The 20145-nt window shown below is 45.0% G+C and overlaps 2 protein-coding genes across 2 annotated transcripts; one reads left to right on the forward strand and one right to left on the reverse strand.

Annotated features, from left to right (window-relative positions):
* Positions 1 to 364: 364 nt before the first annotated feature.
* LOC132584452 (olfactory receptor 11H6-like) lies at positions 365 to 1303 on the forward strand. The gene has a single exon (XM_060256338.1). It carries the CDS (start codon positions 365 to 367, stop codon positions 1301 to 1303), a length of 939 nt encoding a protein of 312 aa, XP_060112321.1.
* Positions 1304 to 5898: 4595 nt separating this feature from the next.
* LOC132583241 (olfactory receptor 11G2-like) lies at positions 5899 to 6867 on the reverse strand. Its single transcript, XM_060254910.1, has one exon. The coding sequence runs from the start codon at positions 6865 to 6867 to the stop codon at positions 5899 to 5901; it is 969 nt and encodes a 322-aa protein (XP_060110893.1).
* Between the last annotated feature and the right edge of the window lie 13278 nt (positions 6868 to 20145).

Raw genomic sequence — 20145 nt, forward strand, 5'->3', positions numbered from 1 at the left:
ACTGGCCACAATGCTATTAACTTCAGCATTCAGATCAATGAGATAGCAGAGAAACCAAATGAACTCTCCACAGCTGTATTCAGTGTGTATTCAGGATCTGGAGCACATATCGAGGCCAGAGCCACTGTTTTTCTTAAGGATTTCTGAGGAACTGAGTCAAATTGAGGTAACAAAAGATGACATTCTAGGACTACTAGGCAAACTTAAAACTAAGTCTTCTGGTCCAGTGTCTCAACCTAGCCTACTTAAAGGCACTGTTGTGAGGATAAAATGGAGAGAAGAACTCTACAATCTACACAAAGTTGTGTGGGTGGGCTAAACAGGTGGTAGACAGACTAGTGACATCCGTATTATTTGATTCCAGATGGAGTTGGCCAATGGGACTGGAGTGCAGGAATTCATTCTGATGAGCTTTGGTGGTGGACAACAGAAGCGGCTCCTGCTCCTTGTCTTTTTCACCATTCTCTATGTGCTCACATTGGCTGAGAACATCACCATCATTACACTGGTGTTTTTAGATATCCACTTGTCCCGGCAGCCCATGTACAACTTGCTGAGCAACTTCTCCTGGCTAGAGATTTGTTATGTGAGTGCCACAGTGCCCCGGATGCTTTATGACCTGACGTTCCCTCATGGGATCATCACTTTCCGCTCCTGCTTCCTTCACTTCTACGTCTTCTTCTCACTGGGCACCACTGAATGCTTCTTCCTCTCAGCCATGGCCTTGGATCGGTACTTGGCTATCTGCCACCCTCTGCAATACCCACAAATTATGTCCCAAGACTTCTGCTGTTCTCTAATGGTCCTTTGTTGGATCCTTGGCTTTCTGTGGCACATTTTCCCAGTGATTTTGATCTCCAGGTTGTCCTTCTGTGGCCCCAATGTCATTGACCATCTCTTGTGTGATCCTGGACCAATTCTATCCTTGGCCTGCCCGCCACTAGGAATCGCCCCCAAAGTCTGTGAGATTTTTATGAATGTGGGGATTTTAGGTAATGCTTTCTTCGTTGTGCTGTCCTATAGTGTTGTGATTCTGACCCTACTGAAAGCTTCCTTCCAAGGCAGTCGAAGGAAGGCCTTCTCTACTATATCTTTCCACGTACTGGTGGTGACACTTTTCTATGGCTCAGTGGCAGCGGTGTATTTAACTCCAGCTGGAGAGAGTTTTTCAGAGTTGACTAAAGCAGTGACTGTTTTCTACACAGCTGTTACACCTTTTCTCAACCCCTTGATCTATTGTTTGAGGAATGATCAGGTGAAGGAGGCATTCCACAGGCTGCTGAGAAGAATGACATCAGTGTAAGATTGCAGAAGCAAAGGAGGAGGAAAAACAAAACATTCAACTGACCAGGCTAAAAGACAGAATGCATATATTCACCAGACCTCGGATTCAGTGGGCGCTCACAGGAGCACAGTTCCTGAACCTTTCTGAGAGTTTCACCTCCTCCTTCCCACCTTGTCCATTGAATAGTAGGTGCAGCTGCATAACAATCCTGGATGAGCTCCATCACCTATTTTTCTACAAAATGACCCCTGATATTCACTATTGGTCAAGAGAGGCATGTCTTAACCTTTCATTTGTGTTTTGCATTGCCCAATCAGGGTGCAGAAAAATTAAGCTAGGATTAGGGGGAGTTCAGCTGTAGAGACAACCTGCCACTAGAACAAAGTTTTCTTCTCCCTTTGAAAATGAATTGCAGGTGGTTGCTTTTAAAAAAAGAGAGGTATGGTTCTCCTGCAGTTTTTTGGGAGCTAAAGAAAGAGCCAAAGAATCTGGGTTCTAGGTCTTCATGTTGATAGAGCCTGCGTCAACTCTTATCTGGCAGTAGAGAATTATGGTCAAAATTCTGTTCAAGCAAATTAACTTTATGCCTTAGAATTTCCTAAATATCTCAGCATTTACTTTGGTCTGTTTCAACATTCTGCTTTCAGCTCAGGTGCAATGCAAATATTTAGGTATCCCTTATTTCTACTGTTTTGTGTTTTTGCTAACCAAATACTATGGAAGCAATTGAATATGTATGGAATTCACTGAGTGCAATTTAATATGAATGGAATGCACTGCCACTTGAGGTGGTGATGGCTGCCAGCATAGACAGCTTCAAGAGGGGATTGGATAAGCATATGGAGAAGAGGTCAATCAGTGGCTATTACCACAGCATATTGTTCGTACTTTCTGTCTGGGGTATTCTTGGTGCGGGGGGGGGGGCATAGTGAGAGGGCTTCCAGTGTCCTGGCCCCATTGATGGACTTCCTGATGGCGCCTGGTTTTCTTGGCCACTGTGTGACTACAAAGTGTTGGACTGGGTGCGCCATTGGCCTGATTCAACATGGCTTCTCTTATGTTCTTACTTCATGGTTCGTTTTATTAGGATATTTGTTCCCTGTATATTATCCAAATTTTATCTACGTTTCCAGGAAAATCTGATAAATTTTATATGTCCACTCTCCTTGTAGATTACCTTAATTAAATCATACTTAAGGTAGCCACATTTTGCACTTTAGCTCAGATGATGAGGAAACAGATGTTTCAATTCTTTCATTAACTGCCTTGCATTACTAACACTGGCGCTTAACAGGGTTATTGGTTTTATATGCTGTTATCTAATTTAGCTTGTACTCTTAGGTTGGCTGACCTTGGATCATAATAAATAAAACAAAATGAAATCTTCTGCTTGCTTAAGAAATAAAATATAACTGTTTCTTCTTTTATGTGGCAACCTCAATTGTGTGATTTTTGTAGGCTCTATGAAATGCAATTAAAAACTTAGTTACAAAGATCAAATGCTATTGATTTTAAATTAGACCATGATTGTAGACACTGTGTGCATACAGACGTACACATGCGTACTTGAACCAGGGCAAAACTTCCCCTTCCCTGCACTATTTCGGCATGAAAAACATTTTAGATATTTCATCACCTTTAAGATATATCACATTAACATTGTTTTATTTTTTTTTAAAAAAAAAACCTTAAGTTTTATGTTTGATCTTGTCCTCAGAGCAAAAGAGAAAGAGCTCATTCCAGAAAAATATCCAAAGCAAACATTCTGATTAATACAACTCCCTCCCCCCCCCCCCAGTGACATTAACCAGAAAATGACAAATACAACAAACTGGTTGATAGGTAGTGTGACGTAGTGGTGAAATTGTTGGACAAAGAGTGATGAGACCTGAGTTCAAGTCTCTCTGCTGCCACGCTATTCACTGCATGACCTTGGGTAAGTTACCTTCTTTTGCTCTAATTTTCCTTATAGGTTATTGTGAAGATCAAATAGAGGAGAGATGAAAGTTGTATGCCACTCTGAGCTCCTTAAGGGAAACGTGGGCTACAAATTGGGCAAAACCAGAAGTGATCTCATCACGTCAGAGTAATGTTCCTAGAGTGTAACACTAATGTACTGACATCACTTCTGGTTTTGTGTCAGAAGTAACATCATGTATCAGCCTGATGCTGAATTCCACCCCCTCCCCAATTTCCATTCACCAGCCTGTCAAGGAGTGGTAGGAAAGGGGATCCAGGCCAGGTGGTCTCCAAATATAGTGGGAGACCTGCCCTGCAATGACTACCCCCACTGCAACAGAGCTCATTCTCCCACCCACATTCACCTATTGTGTTTATAATCTGTAGCACTGATGAAATCGGAGTCCAGAATTTCCCAGGGAGAGGAGAAGAAGAAAGCAGTGTGTACTGCTGTGTACAGGGCTGGTATCATATATCTAAATCTGAACTAGAGAGTCATAGAGTGTGGATCAAGAAATGTACAAAATGGGCTAGGGACAAATGGGGGGAGGGGATTTCTCTACAACCTGAAGGAAGTCCCAAGTTTGAAGGGGGAGAACGCCTTGAATTCTAAGAAAAGATACATCGTAAATCAAAAAAACTAAAACTCCCTAAAATAACAGAAACAGTGCCTGGAGCTCTAAGAAAAGAATGCCTACTGAGCTCTCAGTCACCATGTTGGAGATTGCCAGGCAACCACAACAATACTGTTGAGCCCTCAAAGTCTTGGTTTTTGTAAAGCATAACCATGGGGGTTGCAACCCCGGTAGCCACTGTGCAACTTGGCCTTCCTCTGTGGCCATCATGCAGCTGGGCCCAGTCACAGCAGGGTGTGCACCATGCAGCTGGGTCAGACTTTTCCTGGGGCGAGACTACCAAGAGGAGGAAAGGAGGGAAAGTTGAAGTCCGGGGAGCCAATGAAGGTAGATTGGCTGGTGGGTTGGAAAAAAGAGAAGGAACCACAAATCTTTGCAGGTCCCCCACTTCTTTGATTCTAAACAGCACAGTGGGGTGGGACTACGGTTGCCAGGTCCTACATGGCTGCCATGGTGGGGGGTGGATCCTGGGTCCTCTCCAGGATCTTCTGCTGTGTGTGCTTTGTGTGCATGGTACAATGACATTGCCCAGAATTGATGTTATCACTTTGGGGGTGATGCTCTAGTTTCTGGTCAAAACTCTATGGTTTGTAGCCAAATTTGCCATAGAATTTCCCCCAAAAAACTAGAGCATTGTCATGTGACATTGGTGACATGATGATATCACTTCCCGGCATTGTCATCATATCACCTTTTGGGAGAGTTGGGGGCAGGATTTCCCCCCTGCCAGCCTGCTGGCTGATGATTGAGAACCGCCACCACAAAGGCAGGAGTTCCCTTGTCCCCAGCGGTGACCATAGGTGGGATGGCATCTAGACTGAGCCAATAATCCTGAGGGAAAAGAAGATCAGTTCTTTCTCACCACAAATAAACAATTTTCCATGGAAGATGGACAAATATCTCATATATCCCACTGTGACTGTGTTAATTAAGAACATCAGAGAAGCCATGTTGGATCAGGCCAATGACCCATCCATTCCAACACAGTGGCCAAAAAAAACAAGTGCCATCAGGAGGTTCCATCAGTGGGGCCAGGACACTAGAAGCCCTCTAACTGTGCCCCCCCTTCCAATCACAAAGAATATAGAGCATCACTGCCCCAGACAGAGAGTTCCAACAATAAGCTGTGGCTAATAGCCACTGATGGACCTCTGCTCCATATGCTTATCCAATTCCCTCTTGAAGCTGACTGTTTTCATTTTATCCATAATCCCACCACCCTATGGTTGAAGGGATTGAGAAATGAAATAAAAATGAGCATAAATAAAGATTAGTATAAAGATTAGTATTGATAAATGAAATAAAGATTAGTAATATTTAGGGCAGTGGGGTCAAACGTGCAGCCCAAGGGCTGAATCAGGCCCCCAGAGCGCTGCTATCAGGCCCATGAACAAGTCTGTTTCCTTCTCCCTTTTTCTTGCTTCCTTCAGTTATCAAAGGCTGTTAAATAAAATATTCCAAGAGTGCTATAAATAAAACATAAAGCATGTTTTATTTAAAGTTTTGCTGTATATGTGATCGGTTATACGTATAACGTATGGTGTTCTTGCCTGGCTCACTGGAGCCTGTAGGACTGAGCTTGGGGACTCGGGACCAATAGGCAGCAGGATTCAAATCCCTGCTGCCCTGCTCCAATCACGGCCCCCCTGCTGGTTTGAATGTCCCAATAGCAGGCTAGCGTGGGAACCTTGAGTGTATATATAGTTGACCCTGTTGGCCCAGTTTTCTGTCTTAGAGCACAGCCTATACAATGCTGTGATAATAATAAGAGCTATGATCACTACCACCTCACCTCATCATTGTGTTGAACCCACTCTATTATAAGTTTAAAAAAAAAAAAAAGCTTTGTCTTTGTCTGTGTCCATTATAAAGTTTATGTCTCTTCTACTTTGCGTTACATTTTATGACACACATGGCCCGGCCCAACAAGCTCACATTTCTGTCAGATCCGACCCTCTTAACAAATGAATTCAACACCCCTGGTTTAGGGTTTGGTTTTTCCCCGTTTCTTCCTTTTTTTCACTTTGTCGCTTTGCTCCTCAGGAATTTCCCCCTTCTCTTCCACAGCCTTCCCAGTGCCTCCTTCACCTGATCGTTCCGCAGACAATAAATCATGGGGTTGAGAAAAGGTGTGACAGCCGTGTAGAAGACCGTGACCACTTTAGTGACCGCTGAGGAATTCTCTCCAACTGGAGCTAAGTACATCCCAGCCACAGAGCCATAGAAAAGGGTCACCACCAGCAGATGGAAAGAGATAGTGGAGAAGGACTTCTTAAAACTGCCTTGGAAGGACCTTTTTGTAACGGTTAGAATCACAGCACCATAAGACAGCGAAACAAATAAGACATTGCAAAAAACCAACGCATTCATAAACACTTTGCAGACACTGGGGACAATTCCTAGTGGAGGGCAGGCAAGAGACAAAATGGGCACAGGGTCACACAGGAAGTGGTTGATGATTTGGGGGCCACAGAAGGACAACCTGGAGATCAAAATCACAGGGATAAGATACCACAGGAAGCCAAGGATCCAACAAGCAGCCACCAGAATGTAGCAAGAATCTGGGGACATAATTTGTGGATAGCGCAGAGGATGGCAGATAGCCATGTACCTATCCAAGGCCATGGCTGACAGGAAGAAGCATTCAGTGGTGCCAAGTGAGAAGAAGACATAGAACTGAAGGAAGCAGACGTGAAAGGAGATGATTCCTTGAGGAGATGTCAAATCAAACAGCATTCGGGGTACTGTGGCACTCACGTAACAGATCTCCAGCCAGGAGAAGTTGCTCAGCAGGATGTACATGGGAAGCCGGGACAAGTGGGTGTCTAGAACCACCAGTGTGATGATGGTGATGTTCTCAGCTAAAGTGAGCATGTACAGAACGGCAAAAAAGATGAGGAGCAGGAACCGCGCCTGTTGCGCAACTCCAAACCCCAGCAAAATGAACTCCTTCACTGTGGTCCCATTGATCAAGAGGCCCAACTCCATCTGGAATCAGAAAAGAACAATGTCTTTTTCCAGGACTTTTTTTTTTGTAGAAAAAGCACAGTGGGAACTCATTTGCATATTAGGACACACACCCCGATGTCACCATTGTTTCACACAGGGCTTTTTGGTAGAAAAAGCCCAGCAGGAACTACCGTATTTTTCGGTCCATAAGGCGCTCTGGACCATAGGACGCACCTTCCTCCTGGGGGGTGATCCGCTGCCTCCGCCTCCAATCCCGGCGCTTCCCCCGTGCCTGCCTGCCTGGCTCCAGCTCTGCTTCCAGCAAGCACTGGGATCGCTCCACGCTGCCCCCACCGCAAACCCAGCGCTTCGCGAGTGATGGCTGCGGAGGGGGCAGAGTGCTTCCTCCGTGCCTGTCTGCCTGGCTCCAGCTCTGACGCTTACAGCAAGCGCCAGGATTGCTCCCTCCGCCCTCCGATCCCGGCGCTTTCTTTAAGCATCAGAGCTGGAGCCAGGCAGACAGGCACGGAGGAAGCACGTTGCCCCCTCCGCAGCCGGATCTCGCGAAGTGCTGGGTTTGCAGTGGGGGCAGTGTGGAGCGATCCCAGCACTTGCTGGAAGCAGAGCTGGAGCCAGGCAGGCAGGCGCGGGGGAAGCGCCGGGATCGGAGGCGAAGGCAGCGGATTGCCCCCCCCCAGAGGAAGGTACGACCTATCGTCCCTTCGCTCCATAAGACGCACACACTTTCCCCCACACTTTTTTTGGGGGGGAAAGTGAGTCTTATGGTCCAAAAAATACGGTAATTTGCATATTATGCCACACCCCCGGACACCATGCAAGCAGGAATGGTGTTCCTATGCATTCCTGCTCAAAAAAGCCCTGTCTTTTTCAAATACGAAAAGCAGTTACTACTACCTGTTGATCTTTTCTGCTTAAAAGTAGAAAAGTGATGGGAAATACACGTTAAATTCAGAGGTTTGGAGTGGCAAGTGAGGGGGGCTGTATAAGACGACCCCCCAACATTTCCACTCAAAATATTTGTAGAAGACTCCCTTTATGCCCTGGAGAACCAGTTTGGTGTAGTGGTTAAGTGTGTGGACTCTTATCTGGGACAACTGGGTTTGATTCCCCGCTCCCCCCCACTTGCACCTGCTGGAATGGCCTTGGGTCAGCCATAGCTATCACAGAGGTTGTCCTCTAAAGGGCAGCTGCTGTGAAAGCCCTCTCAGCCCCACCCACCTCACAGGGTGTCTGTTGTGGCGGGGGGGGGAGGATATAGGAGATTGAAAGCTGCTCTGAGTCTCTGATGGGGTATAGGGTGGGGTATAAATCTGCAGTCCTCTTCTTCTTCTAAAAGCTGCAGGGTGGCAACTGCGATAAGTGGCAATGGCATGGAAAAGAGTTACACAAAGCCGTTAGGACGTGCCCCAGCCCTAGTGTAAGCTGCAGGGAGGATCCCATTACAGCCCCCCTCACTCACTGAATGTAATCTTTGGATACAATATGTTGACATTGACTTCAATTACACTTACCTTATTTGCTTAGTTTCTGGACGCCGTCATTTTTACTGGAGGGTAGCGATTTTATATTGTGATATATTAAATGTATTAAATGTATACTTTATTATTTTGAATGGTTATGTTGTAACCCACCCTGAGCCTGTTCATGGGAAGGGGCAGGCTAGAAATCAGATCAGATCAATCAAATCAGAGCATATTGTGGGTAAATGCAACCTTATAAGCAGATAGCACAGCTGCTTCCAGTGTCCCTTCTGAGTTAGTGGAAGCTAGCTCAGTTTTTTAACCTCCGGCTCACACGTTTTTGTCTGAGCTCATGGAAAATGGCCCCAGAGCAAACTAACGTATGCAGTCGCTCACAACTTTAATGCCAGTAGTTCACATAGTAGAATTTTTGCTCACAGGATCCCACAGCTTTAGAGGGAGCACTGGTACTAATCCTGTTTCAGTTCCCCCAAGTCAGCAACAGCCATTTAGAACTTTTGCTATCACAGACAACTCAACAGTTCTCTGCTTCAAAAATCTGCCAGTCTGAGGAGTGACGGTTTCCCAAAGGAGGAAAGGCCCTAATGGGAACATCTCCCATCCTAGCTTCCACTAATGAAGCACCTATTGACCATTCTGAACAATCAACAAATGGTCAGCCTCACAGAGAATGCTCTCCAGGGCTCATTTTCTAGCAGGAGTTCTTTTGTATATTAGGCCACAAACCCCTGATGTAGCCAATCCTCCAATGAGCTTCCAGGGCTCTTAGCACATTAAGCCTCTATTAAAAGGGCAGGATTTCTTTTCCTGTCCAGCTGACAACTTTATTCCAGAGTCCTATTAAAATTATGCTGCAACCCATAAAAAAGCAGTTAGGAATCCTTGCATGGCATACCAGAGATCTTTGAGGATACTGTAGAGGTGTGCTCACCACACCCATGTAGTGACTTTGCATGGGTTGCACAAAGAATCTCTTTGCCTTGCCAGCCTCATACTAAGAAACACTATAAATAAACCACTGCATTTTTATGTTGCAAATAAATGCTTAAACAATTTATTTCATAATGATGCAATTATATTATTATCATCACAAACCAAAATTCATTAAATGTCCATAGAAAAATCAAAAAGATACTTCACACCACTCTTATAAGGTAGCACTTTACAGTCCACTGTCTCAGTTCTCCTTTGCTTGAAAGACGCAGAGAGCCATTTGTGCAAGCTGCAAAGTAACATTGTATTGTAATGTGTGAGCAATTGCCTTTAGCACGGGTTTCAAAGCTAAACGAAAAGCGGCCAGCGGAAGGTGAACGAAACACAGAACTGAACCCAGGACCTGTGTAGCCACCGCACCTGCCAGACTTCAGTCTGCCACCCATAGGAGGCATCATATACAAGCGCGGTGCTATCTACGTCTTTCAAGCAAAGGAGAACTGAGACAGTGGACTGCAAAGTGCTACCTTACAAGAGTGATGTGAAATAACATTCTGATTTTGAAAGTACTACCTTACAAGAGGGGTGTGAAATAACTTTTTGATTTTCCTATGGACATTTAATGAATTTTGGTTTGTGATGGTAATAATATAACTGCATCATTATGAAAGAAATTGTTTAAGCAATTGTTTAAGAACAGTGGTTTATTTCTAGTGTTTGCTAATCAGTACACTGCAGTTTCTGGTTTGCCCAGCCTCATATTAAGATCAGGCCTGTCCATAATTTTATAATGAGCATTCCTCTGAAGAAGCCCAAATGTGTTCATATCCACCCTCCCAGCCCCCTTTGGTCTGGCCACAGTTCCCATTTCTATACCTTGGCAGCAGTCGAAACAGACGATCCATCCAGCAGAAGGCTCCCTGCAGCGTCTGGGGAAGAAGTACGTTCTTCTTTGTGCCTTACGGTGGTGCTCAATTCCTTTATTAATGGAGTGAAGGATGGGAAGCACCATATTTTTGCCTTGGCAGAAGAAAGCGTCAGTGTGAGTGTGTGCAAGGCAAGGCAAGGCAAGAGTACTGCTGCATAAGGAGGGCTGCAGTTTTAATCAGTCACCTGCATCAACTGCGGGATCATATATCCTGGAGGGCAAAGCCACTTTCCAACAAAAACAGCATCTCTTGGGACAACAGCTCCTCTCCCTCTTCATTATGGTGTGCGATATTTCTGAAAGACTTTCAGAGACAGAGTAGTGCTCACCACATAATGAATACCTTTGAGAAGAAGAAGAAGAAGAAGAAGAAGAAGAAGATGATGATGATGATGATGATGATGATGATGATGATGATGATGATGATGATGATATTGGATTTATACCCTGCTCTCCACTCTGAATCTCAGAGCGGCTCACAATCTCCTTTACCTTCCTCCTCCACAACAGACACCCTGTGAGGTGGGTGGGGCTGAGAGGACTCTCACAGCAGCTATCCTTTCAAGGACAACCTCTGCGAGAGCTATGGCTGACCCAAGGCCATTCCAGCAGCTGCAAGTGGAGGAGTGGGGAATCAAACCCGGTTGTCCCAGATAAGAGCCCACACACTTAAGCACTACACCAAACTGGTTCAAGCAGCAAAGCACATCTATATCTTTTTGTACTCATTTGCTTGAAAATATGGATAACCCGCACTTCAGGTGGCTTGCCTTGGCAGCACTGAAACACCCCTCAGAACAGAATGTCAAAACACAACAACTCCGCAAACAAGCACCAGCAATGGATGTCAGAAAGTCAAAGCGGAACAATCCAAAAACTGCATGAACATGAATAAAACTAAGAGCCAAAAAAATCATGTGGCAATAAAATCATGTGATAAAATAGCAAGAATTTGGAAACAAAGGAATAGAAGGCAGGGGAAAGGGGGGAGGGAGAGGAGGAGAAGGAGGTGACACCAGTCACAGTTCAACGAAATGCTTAGGAAATGAACCTAGCACCTAACTTCACAAAATGGTCACCAGGTGAACTTCTAGAAGGAGAGAATTGCAAAGCAGACTACAGAGATCAGTTGTTCCCCTGGAGAAACATATGAAGCTGCCTTATACTGAGTCAGACCCTCAGTCCATCAAACTCAGTCTTGTCTACTCAGATTGGCAGTGGCTCTCCAGGTTCTCAAGCTGATGTTTTTCACACCTATTTGCCTGGACCCCTTTTAGTTGGAGATGCCGGGGATTGAACCTGGGGCCTTCTGCTTACCAAGCAGATCCTCTACCACTGAGACACCATCCCTCCCAAATGGCTGATTTGGAGGGTGAACTGTAAGGTATTTATATCTCCCTGGGGTCCCTTGCCAATCTCTGCCCCAAATGTCCAGGAATAGAGCTGGCATCCCTAACCTGAAAAGATATGGGAGGGAGGAAACAAGAGTGCCTCAGCCTGACTGACTCTTGCTTGATTTTAAAATCACTTTGAAATGAAGGCAGCATCCTTGAGGTGGCTATGAGGATGCCAACACATCTAGTTGGGCTCCAACATGCTGCCATTGCAAGTTTGAAGGTATGTTTGGGGAAAGAACCGGGTTTGATTCCCCACTGCTCCACTTGCAGCTGCTGGAATGGCCCAGGGTCAGCCATAGCTCTCGCAGAGGTTATCCTTGAAAGGGCAGCTTCTGTCACAGCTCTCTCAGCCCCACCCACTTCACAGGGTTGTTGTGGGGGAGGAAGATAAAGGAGATCATGAGCAGCTCTTTGCATTATAGCATTGATGTCTACCCAGAAGTGACATCATCATGCCGGTGACATTGTGTGCAGTTGCTCTAGGTGTTTCCGGGAAAACTCTATGCTTTTTTCAAATGCTCTAGCCATTTGGGAGGGGAAAACTCTATGGTACCTATTGCACCATAGAGTTTTCCCTCCCAAATGGCTAGAACGTCCGGGGAAACCATAGAGTTTTCCCCAAAACACCTAGAGTTTTCCTCAACATCACTATTATGATGATGTCACTTTCAGGTGGCATCATTGTGCCAGCAACATAGAGGGAGGTAACCCTCGCTGGCCCAGTGTGGGCCAGCAGGTTAGGAACCTCCCAGGTGGGGAAACCTCCGCCCAGACCGGGGGCTTGGAAGCCCTATTTGCATATTAGGCCACACACCCCTGATGTAGCCAATCCTCCAAAAGCTTTAAAAGGGAAAGGTAATCCCCTGTGCAAGCACCAGTCATTTCCGACTCAGGGCTCTTATTACAGGGCCTACTGTAAGCTCTTGGAGGATTGGCGACATCAGGGGTGTGTGGCATATGCAAAGGAGTTCTTGCTACCAAAAAAACCCTACTGTTTAAATAATTAAACTCGCTGGTGTCTCATGTCTTCATCTGGGGGATGCTGGGGCAAATATCTAAGAACCAGGGCTTGGTTCTAATGATGTGATCCTAAGCAAAAGGACTACTTTTAAAGTCCATTGTCTTAAACGGATCTAGAAGTTTTGTCTCTGTTCAAGATTACACCATAAATTTCCAAAACTTTGTAAAGTTGAACACAACTTCCTTGTAAATCTGAGTAAAAGTAACAAGGGGGAAATTAAGCATTCTAAAAGAGCATGCCATTTTATCCCTTCCCAGGATACCCCTGGGAAGCCCAATCTCATTTGATCTCACCCAAAGGGTGACGAACACATGAAATTCATTGCCACAGGAGATAGCGGCTACAAGCATAGCCAGCTTCAAGAGGGAATTGGATCAACATATCGTCCATCAGTGGCTATTAGCCACAGTGTATTGTTGGAACTCTCTGTCTGGGGCAGTGATGCTCTGTATTCTTGGTGCTTGAAAGGGGGCACAGTGGGAGGCTTCTAATTGTCCTGGCCCCAATGGTGGACCTCCTAATGGCACTTGGGGTTTTCTAGCCACTGTGTGACCCAAGGGTTGGACTGGATGGGCCACTGGCCTGATCCAACACGTGTTGGCCAAAACAGTCACTGTGGTTGTCACTTTCATGGCCACCAAACCAAGGTGCATCATGTGGAAGTGGGTAGGGGAAAGACTTACATACTCCATTGTCCTTTTTTGCTCCATGATCCAAGTGTGCATCTGTACAGTGTGGTTAGGAACCACTCCCCCCTTCCCCCATGTGGACACAAAGTCAATGATGGAAGAGATCATAGCAGAATGCAACGAAGAGTCTTCTGTTATGTTTTATACCATTCTGGGCTACATGGGTCCTCTGTCCTCCATCAGCTTCACTGTGGCTTTCTTTGCCCGGAAGTTGCCAGACAGTTTCAACGAGGCCAGATTCATCACCTTCAGCATGATGATGTTTTGTAGCATTTGGTTGTGTTTTGTCCCAACCTACCTGAGCACCAAAGGGAAATATACGGTTGCCGTGGAGATATTCTCTATCTTGGCCTCCAGTGCTGGGTTACTGGGTTGTATCTTTTTCCCCAAATGTTTCATGATCGTTCTGAGGCCTGAACTGAGCAAAAGAGAACAAGTAATAACAAGAAAACATTAAATAGTCGTTATCCCAGATATTTTTTTTTCTTGTGGAACAAAGATAATGTGCCAAATTAGGGACCATATTTGGCTGGAAAGGTAGCATATGTATGTTTTAAGCAAACAAACAAATAAAAAGAAGTAGTCTAGGACTTCCTTTGGTTTTCGATTTGTAACACTCCTTCTTTCTACTCATATGTTTTAGTATGTAACCACTTATTCAGATTGGGGAAATACAAAGCAGTTTGATACACGTTCAATTTAGGTTGCCTGGTCTGACACAAGAAATATCTGGGGATTGTGGGGCGGAGCCATGAGCTCCAAAGGGAGTTCTGGAAGTCACGCTTAAAGGGACAGCACGCCTTTTAAAAGCCTTCCCTCTATTTGGAAAGAATGGATAGGGGCTCATTGGGGTCTCATAGTATTGGAACCCCTGGTCCAATCTTTTCGAAACCTGTGGGACCAGTTGAGGAGAGGCCACAGATGCTATGATGAAAATTTGGTGCCTCTACCTCAAAAAATAGCCCCCCCCCAGTGCCCCACATTCCCACAGATACCTTTTGGGAATCGGTCTCCAAAGGGTATAACGGAGTACCCAGCAAACATCCCCACCCCCAGTTTTCTGATAACCCTGAAGTGGGGGGGAGGCCACCAAACTAGGGGATCCCTTTCAACCACCTGGGTGTTGGCAACCCTCATTCAGTTGCTCCGTTGACCAAACAGATTGAGTGATCAGCTTATGTCTGATCACCTCCTTCAAACATAGTGAGCTCAACTGTCGAATATGTTTCCTGCAAAGATTGCAACCTCCCTACATAGAGCCCATTGACATTTGCAGACGTGTTCTCTATTTGAGTCCCCCACCCACGGACAAATTAAGATACGTTGAGGCCCAGAGTTACTCCAAATTTAAGAAGCCACCTTATTAACAAAAATATGCTAGACAGTGTCTGAAAGACTGTTTAGGAAGAAATTCATTTGTGTGGTAGTTTTTTATTCTGCCCTTTCTCTGAGGAAGTCAAGGTGACATACAGAGTTGCCAAATCTCCAGAATTCCTGGAGATTTGGGGGTAGAGCCTGGGAAGGTGGGTTTTGTGAAGGAGAGGGACTTCAGCAGTAGAGCATGGTAGTGTAAAGTCCATACTCCAAAGCAGCCATTTTCTTCAGGGGATCTGATGGAAATTGGTTGTAATTTCAGGAGGCTGGCACCCCTAGTGGCATGCATAGCCCACTCTTTGGTGTAGTGGTTAAGTGTGCACAGGGCCGGTGCATGGGAGTAGGCAAAGTAGGCGGTCACCTAGGGCGCCACATGGCCTAGGGTGCACCACTGGGTGTCCCCTCCCTGACACATGACTCTGGCTCCTGACCGCTGTCACCTTGTTCTTTCCCATCGCCAAGCTGCCCTCAACAAAGCCAAGCCACCCCCTCTCCCCACTGTGTGACTTTGCCTCCCACCTTATCCTATCCTGCCACCCTCCTTCCTAACATGACTGGCAAGCACCTCTTCTCACAATTTTTAATAACATCACTTTTATAAAAAAAATTAAAAATCAGTATATTAAAAATGTGAAAAGTTTCAAGTTTGGCGCTCTTCAATTTCCCTATATTTTTAAATAATGGGGGGGGGGGGTGCTAGTGGGTGATTTGCCTAGGGCGCCAGAAAGCCTAGCACCGGCCCTGCATTTGATTCCCCACTCCTCCGCTTACAGTTGCTGGAATAGCCTTGGGTGAACCATAGCTCTCGCAGGAGTTGTCCTTGAAAGGGCAGCTGCTGTGAGAGTCCTCTCAGCCCCACCCACCTCACAGACAATACTCCCTCTAAGCTGTGGAGTCTTGTGAGCAAAAATTCTGCTTCGTGAGCTACTGGCATTAAAGCTGAGAGCTACTTGCTCCGGGGCCATTTTTCCTTAGCTAAGACAAAAATGTGTGAGCCAGGAGCTAAAAACCTGTGAGCTAGCTCACACTAACTCAGCTTAGAGGGAACACTGTTCACAGGGTATCTGTTGTAGGAGGAGAAGATAGAAGAGATTATAAACGGCTCTGAGTCTCTGATTCAGAGAGAAGGGCGGGGTATACATCTGCAGTCTTCTTCTTCTTCTCTTTCATTTTATCGTCACAACCATCCTGTAAGGTAGGCTAGGCTGAGAGACAGTTATTAGCCTGAAGTCACCCAGGGAGCTTCATGGCAGAGCAGGGTGAACCATATCTGAGTCTGACACAAACTCTACATCATACTGTATTGAGTCCTTTCTCGCCTATCTGCCTCTGATGCCAGGAGATTTTAATCACTGTCTGAGAGGAGTCTCAGAACTGGGCCATTTGCTTTCATTCAGACTAATGGCCTGTGGGCAGGTCAGATGCCACAGAGATGTGTAGAGAGGCCTAGGCCCAAAAGGGTTTGGGAGCTTTGGTGGAAATGTGGGCAGAAAGTCCAGCACAGCTGCCTTAAGAGATGTATTTCACTGGCTTTTCCTGTCCTTCTTTCCCCATTCACCTCCTTATTACAGATCTCATCCCCTGTGACTTTGCTCCATCGTGCAGGTGTCATGGTCCTTAGCATAGCCATTTTGGGTGGTTACAGGGGTCCCTTCCTCCTTTCTTCATCAGCAGAAAAGTTGATGAGATACAAATTCAATTCTAGACCCAGGGGTTCCACCTCTCCCGCTTGGAGTCATCAATACACATGACAACAAAAGACTTGTTAACTGTTTATTCTTCAGTAAGGGAAATTAGTCTCTGAGGAGATCCTGTTTTGATAGGAAGAAGAACTACCCTCCACAGACAAGTTCTCAAGGGTCCTGTATTTCTTGTAGTTTTAAGAAGTCTGTTAAGGAACTCTAAAATGGCTTGCAAAAAACCAGATATGAGCACCATAGCAATTTACAATCTGACCTTCCCAAAGTTGTCTTCTCTATCCTCTAACAAGACTACATTTAAGCTCAGAGTAAGACACACACCAGATTTCATCACTAGGTTATGTCCTGAGTTGGTTAGAGAGCACTTCACCTTGTACCAAAGAGGCACAGAAATGTGGATGATTACCAAAGCAAGAGGGGCCGAGATAAGAAACTCAGAGGAAAGTTTCTTAGAGTGTCATTTCTAAAGAACAGATGGAAAGGTCATGCAGCATTCTGCATTCCCAGGACACAACAGATGGTTTCACACCACCTTACGCTGGTGTTCCGTAGTTACTTAACCTGCTATCCAGAACCTTGCAAGAGAACCCTGGGGTCAATTTTTAGCCATCTGCCTAGTGTTAGCTGATATTTTGGCAAATAATTCTGAACTTTATTAGCCTCATGTCGACCCAACAGGCACTTTGCAAGCAAGTGCAAGTTGGAGATAACGCTGATACATTGAGATGGAATTTCATTCTTATTTTGGATCGCAGTTTTTAGGAAAGCAAAGAAGACCATACAGGATTCAAGTCTGGTCTAAGCCATATCATCTATTAGTAAGGACTCACAGTCGATGTTCCCTCTAAGCTGCAGAGTTTTGTGAGCAAAAATCCTACTTTGTGGGCTACTGGCATTAAAGTCATGAGCTACTGACATTAAAGTTGTGAGCTACTGCATAAGTTAGTGTGCTCTGGGGCCATTTTTCCTAAGCTAAGACAAAAATGTGTGAGCTGGAGGCTAAAAAACTGTGAGCTACCTCACGCTATCTCAGCTTAGGGGGAACACTGTTCACAATCCATCCACACATCATTGGGTTTTGAACTAAAATAATAATCCAGTCGGACCACTGCAAAGGAAACCTTTCTGCTGCATAAATCGATGCTTTGGTTCTGACTTGAGGTAAAGAAAATGGGAATCAGTACCTGGGCAAAGGAGGCTGAGGTAGGAACCACAGCGGTATGGGTGTGAATAGCACCACCTTCTAGCGAAAAGGTGGGGAAGACTGAAAGACGGGAACACTCATAGCATCACCCACTGTCAGTCACATTTCTGATCTTTCCTGGTTACTTTGACTCACTTGATCATCATCCCAAAAAATTGCTGTGTGTTAAATTCTTGCAAAAGGAGGAAGGTGGAGCTTGAGAATGGGAGTAGGGCGCAAAGAACAGCCATGTGAAGAAGCCTGAGGGCCAAGGCAGATGGAGACCTTAGAGAAGAAAACAAGGCGTGGCTGCTTGTATTTCAGTACTAAATGTTTCTGAGCCAAGAAAGGGAAGCTGAAGAACTTGGCGCCGAATGACAATATAGATACAGTGGGCATTTCAGAAAACTGGAGGAACAGGGAAAGTCTATCCAACACCATTATTCCTGGATATAAAGTCTACAGAGAAGACAGGAAGGAACATACTTGGGTGATGGTGTTCTGTATATCAAATAGGAAGACAGTCTAATTTTCAACATATACTCACACATCCTCCTTTTTTCACACTCACAATTAGTCAACAGTTGGCTAGTTGGTTTGACTGAGACGTAGGATGAGATGAACTACTGGTTTGTTGTACCCAAGAATTATTTAGATTTTTTTTAAAGTATGCCCTGTTTTCCAATTTTAGTGATTACTGGATTTATATTTTGTATCCTTAGCACAGGGATCCCAAGTTTTTGAGCCTCTTGATACTATTGGAATTCTGGCCTAGGGTGGTCGGAAACATTGACAAACAGCAACAGCAGCAGTGGAAGAGAAGGAGGAAGAAGAGATTGGACTTATACCCCATCCTTCGCTACCTGAAGGAGTCTCAGAGAGACTTGCAATCTTCTTTCCCTTCCCCCAACAGACACACTGTGAGGTAGGTGGGGATGACACAGCTCTGACAGAAACGGCTCCTTAACAGCCTCAGACAGAGTTATGACTGACCCAAGGTCTACACCAGCAAGGGCATATTGAGGAGTGGGAAATTAAACCCGGTTCTCCCAGTTAAGAGAACGCATACTTAACCACTACACCAAACTGAGTCTCAAACTGGTGCCAGAAAAGTTCTCAGTGGGTATTATGGCATTCAGGTCAATGGGGACCCCTGCCTAGCACATAACCGGTTGCTAGAATTCTGTATGAAGAATATCTCGCATATTGCAGGGGAGTCAGATGAAATATCCCTTTACTTCCTATGAACTGAAACTGAGATGGTAACTCTTCCTTTTTTTCAGACATGGATGTCTGTTCTAAATGTCAAGAAATCAATATCCAAGCATAGACCATGATCAATGTATTCTCAAGAAGATAAACTTTCTCTCTTATGAAGAACCACTTGATCATCCTCCCAAAGAATTGCTGTGTGTTAAATTCTTGCAAAAGGAGGAAGGTGGAGCTTGCGAATGGGAGTAGGGCGCAAAGAACAGCCATGTGAAGAAGCCTGAGGGCCAAGGCAGATGGGGTCCTTAGAGTAGAAAACAAGATATGTGTGCTTGTATTTCAGTACTAAATGTTTCTGAGCCAAGAAAGAGAAGCTGAAGAACTTGGCGCCGAACGACAATATAGGTACAGTGGGCATTTCAGAAAACTGGAGGAACAGGGAAAGTCTATCGAACACCATTATTCCTGGATATAAAGTCTACAGAGAGGACAGGCAGGAACATACTTGGGTGGTGTTGTTCTGTATATCAAATAGGAAGACAGTCTAATTTTCAACATATACTCACACATCCTCCTTTTTTCACACTCACAATTAGTCAACAGTTGGCTAGTTGGTTTGACTGAGACATAGGATAAGATGAACTATTGGTTTGTTGTACCCAAGTATTTTTTAGATTTTTTTAAAGTATGCCCTGTTTTCCAATTTTAGTGATTACTGGATTTATATTTTGTATCTTTGGTTACTTCTAATTGACCACTGCAAGTTCCAGTCTTTTTAAATTGAAGTACTCTGTATGCAGCTGTTCTACAACTATGCAATGTATATCCTCTTTAATTATTGTATTATCTTTTGCACAATCTTAATAAATACTTTTTAAAAAAAATTAAAAGAAGGAACAAGAAGTAATGGTTGTGACCAAAGGGGAGAATGTTGCAATACTGCATGACTTCAGAGAGGCAGTTTGGTGTAGTGGTTAAGTGTGCAGACTCTTATCTGGGAGGACCAGGTTTGATTCCCCATTCCTCCACTTGCAGCTGCTGGAATGGCCTTGGGTCAGCCATAGCTATCGCAGAGCTTGTCCTTGAAAGGGCAGCTTCTCTCAGAGCTCTATCAGCCCCACCTACCTCACAGGGTGCTTGTTGTGGGGGAGGAAGATAAATGGGATTATGAGCCGCTCTGAGTGGAGGGTGGAATATAAATCCAATGTCTTCGTCTTCTTCTTCTTCTTCAGCTATTCTCTCATTGATCGGTGCAAACATGTGCTCAGGTATTGCCATAGAAGCAAGCTTTTTAGTTATAAATTACTGTGCCCTGGAGCAGTTCATCAAAGAGCCAACTAGAGATGTAGCAAATCTGAATTTGAAGGGGGGCTGGAGATCT

This window comes from Heteronotia binoei, chromosome 15 (genome assembly GCF_032191835.1).
Source record: "Heteronotia binoei isolate CCM8104 ecotype False Entrance Well chromosome 15, APGP_CSIRO_Hbin_v1, whole genome shotgun sequence".
NCBI classification, from domain to species: domain Eukaryota; kingdom Metazoa; phylum Chordata; class Lepidosauria; order Squamata; family Gekkonidae; genus Heteronotia; species Heteronotia binoei.

Bases quoted from the DNA above. Each gene is read 5' to 3' on its own strand.
- LOC132584452 (XM_060256338.1), top strand. From the start codon at position 365: ATGGAGTTGGCCAATGGGACTGGAGTGCAGGAATTCATTCTGATGAGC.
- LOC132583241 (XM_060254910.1), bottom strand. From the start codon at position 6,867: ATGGAGTTGGGCCTCTTGATCAATGGGACCACAGTGAAGGAGTTCATT.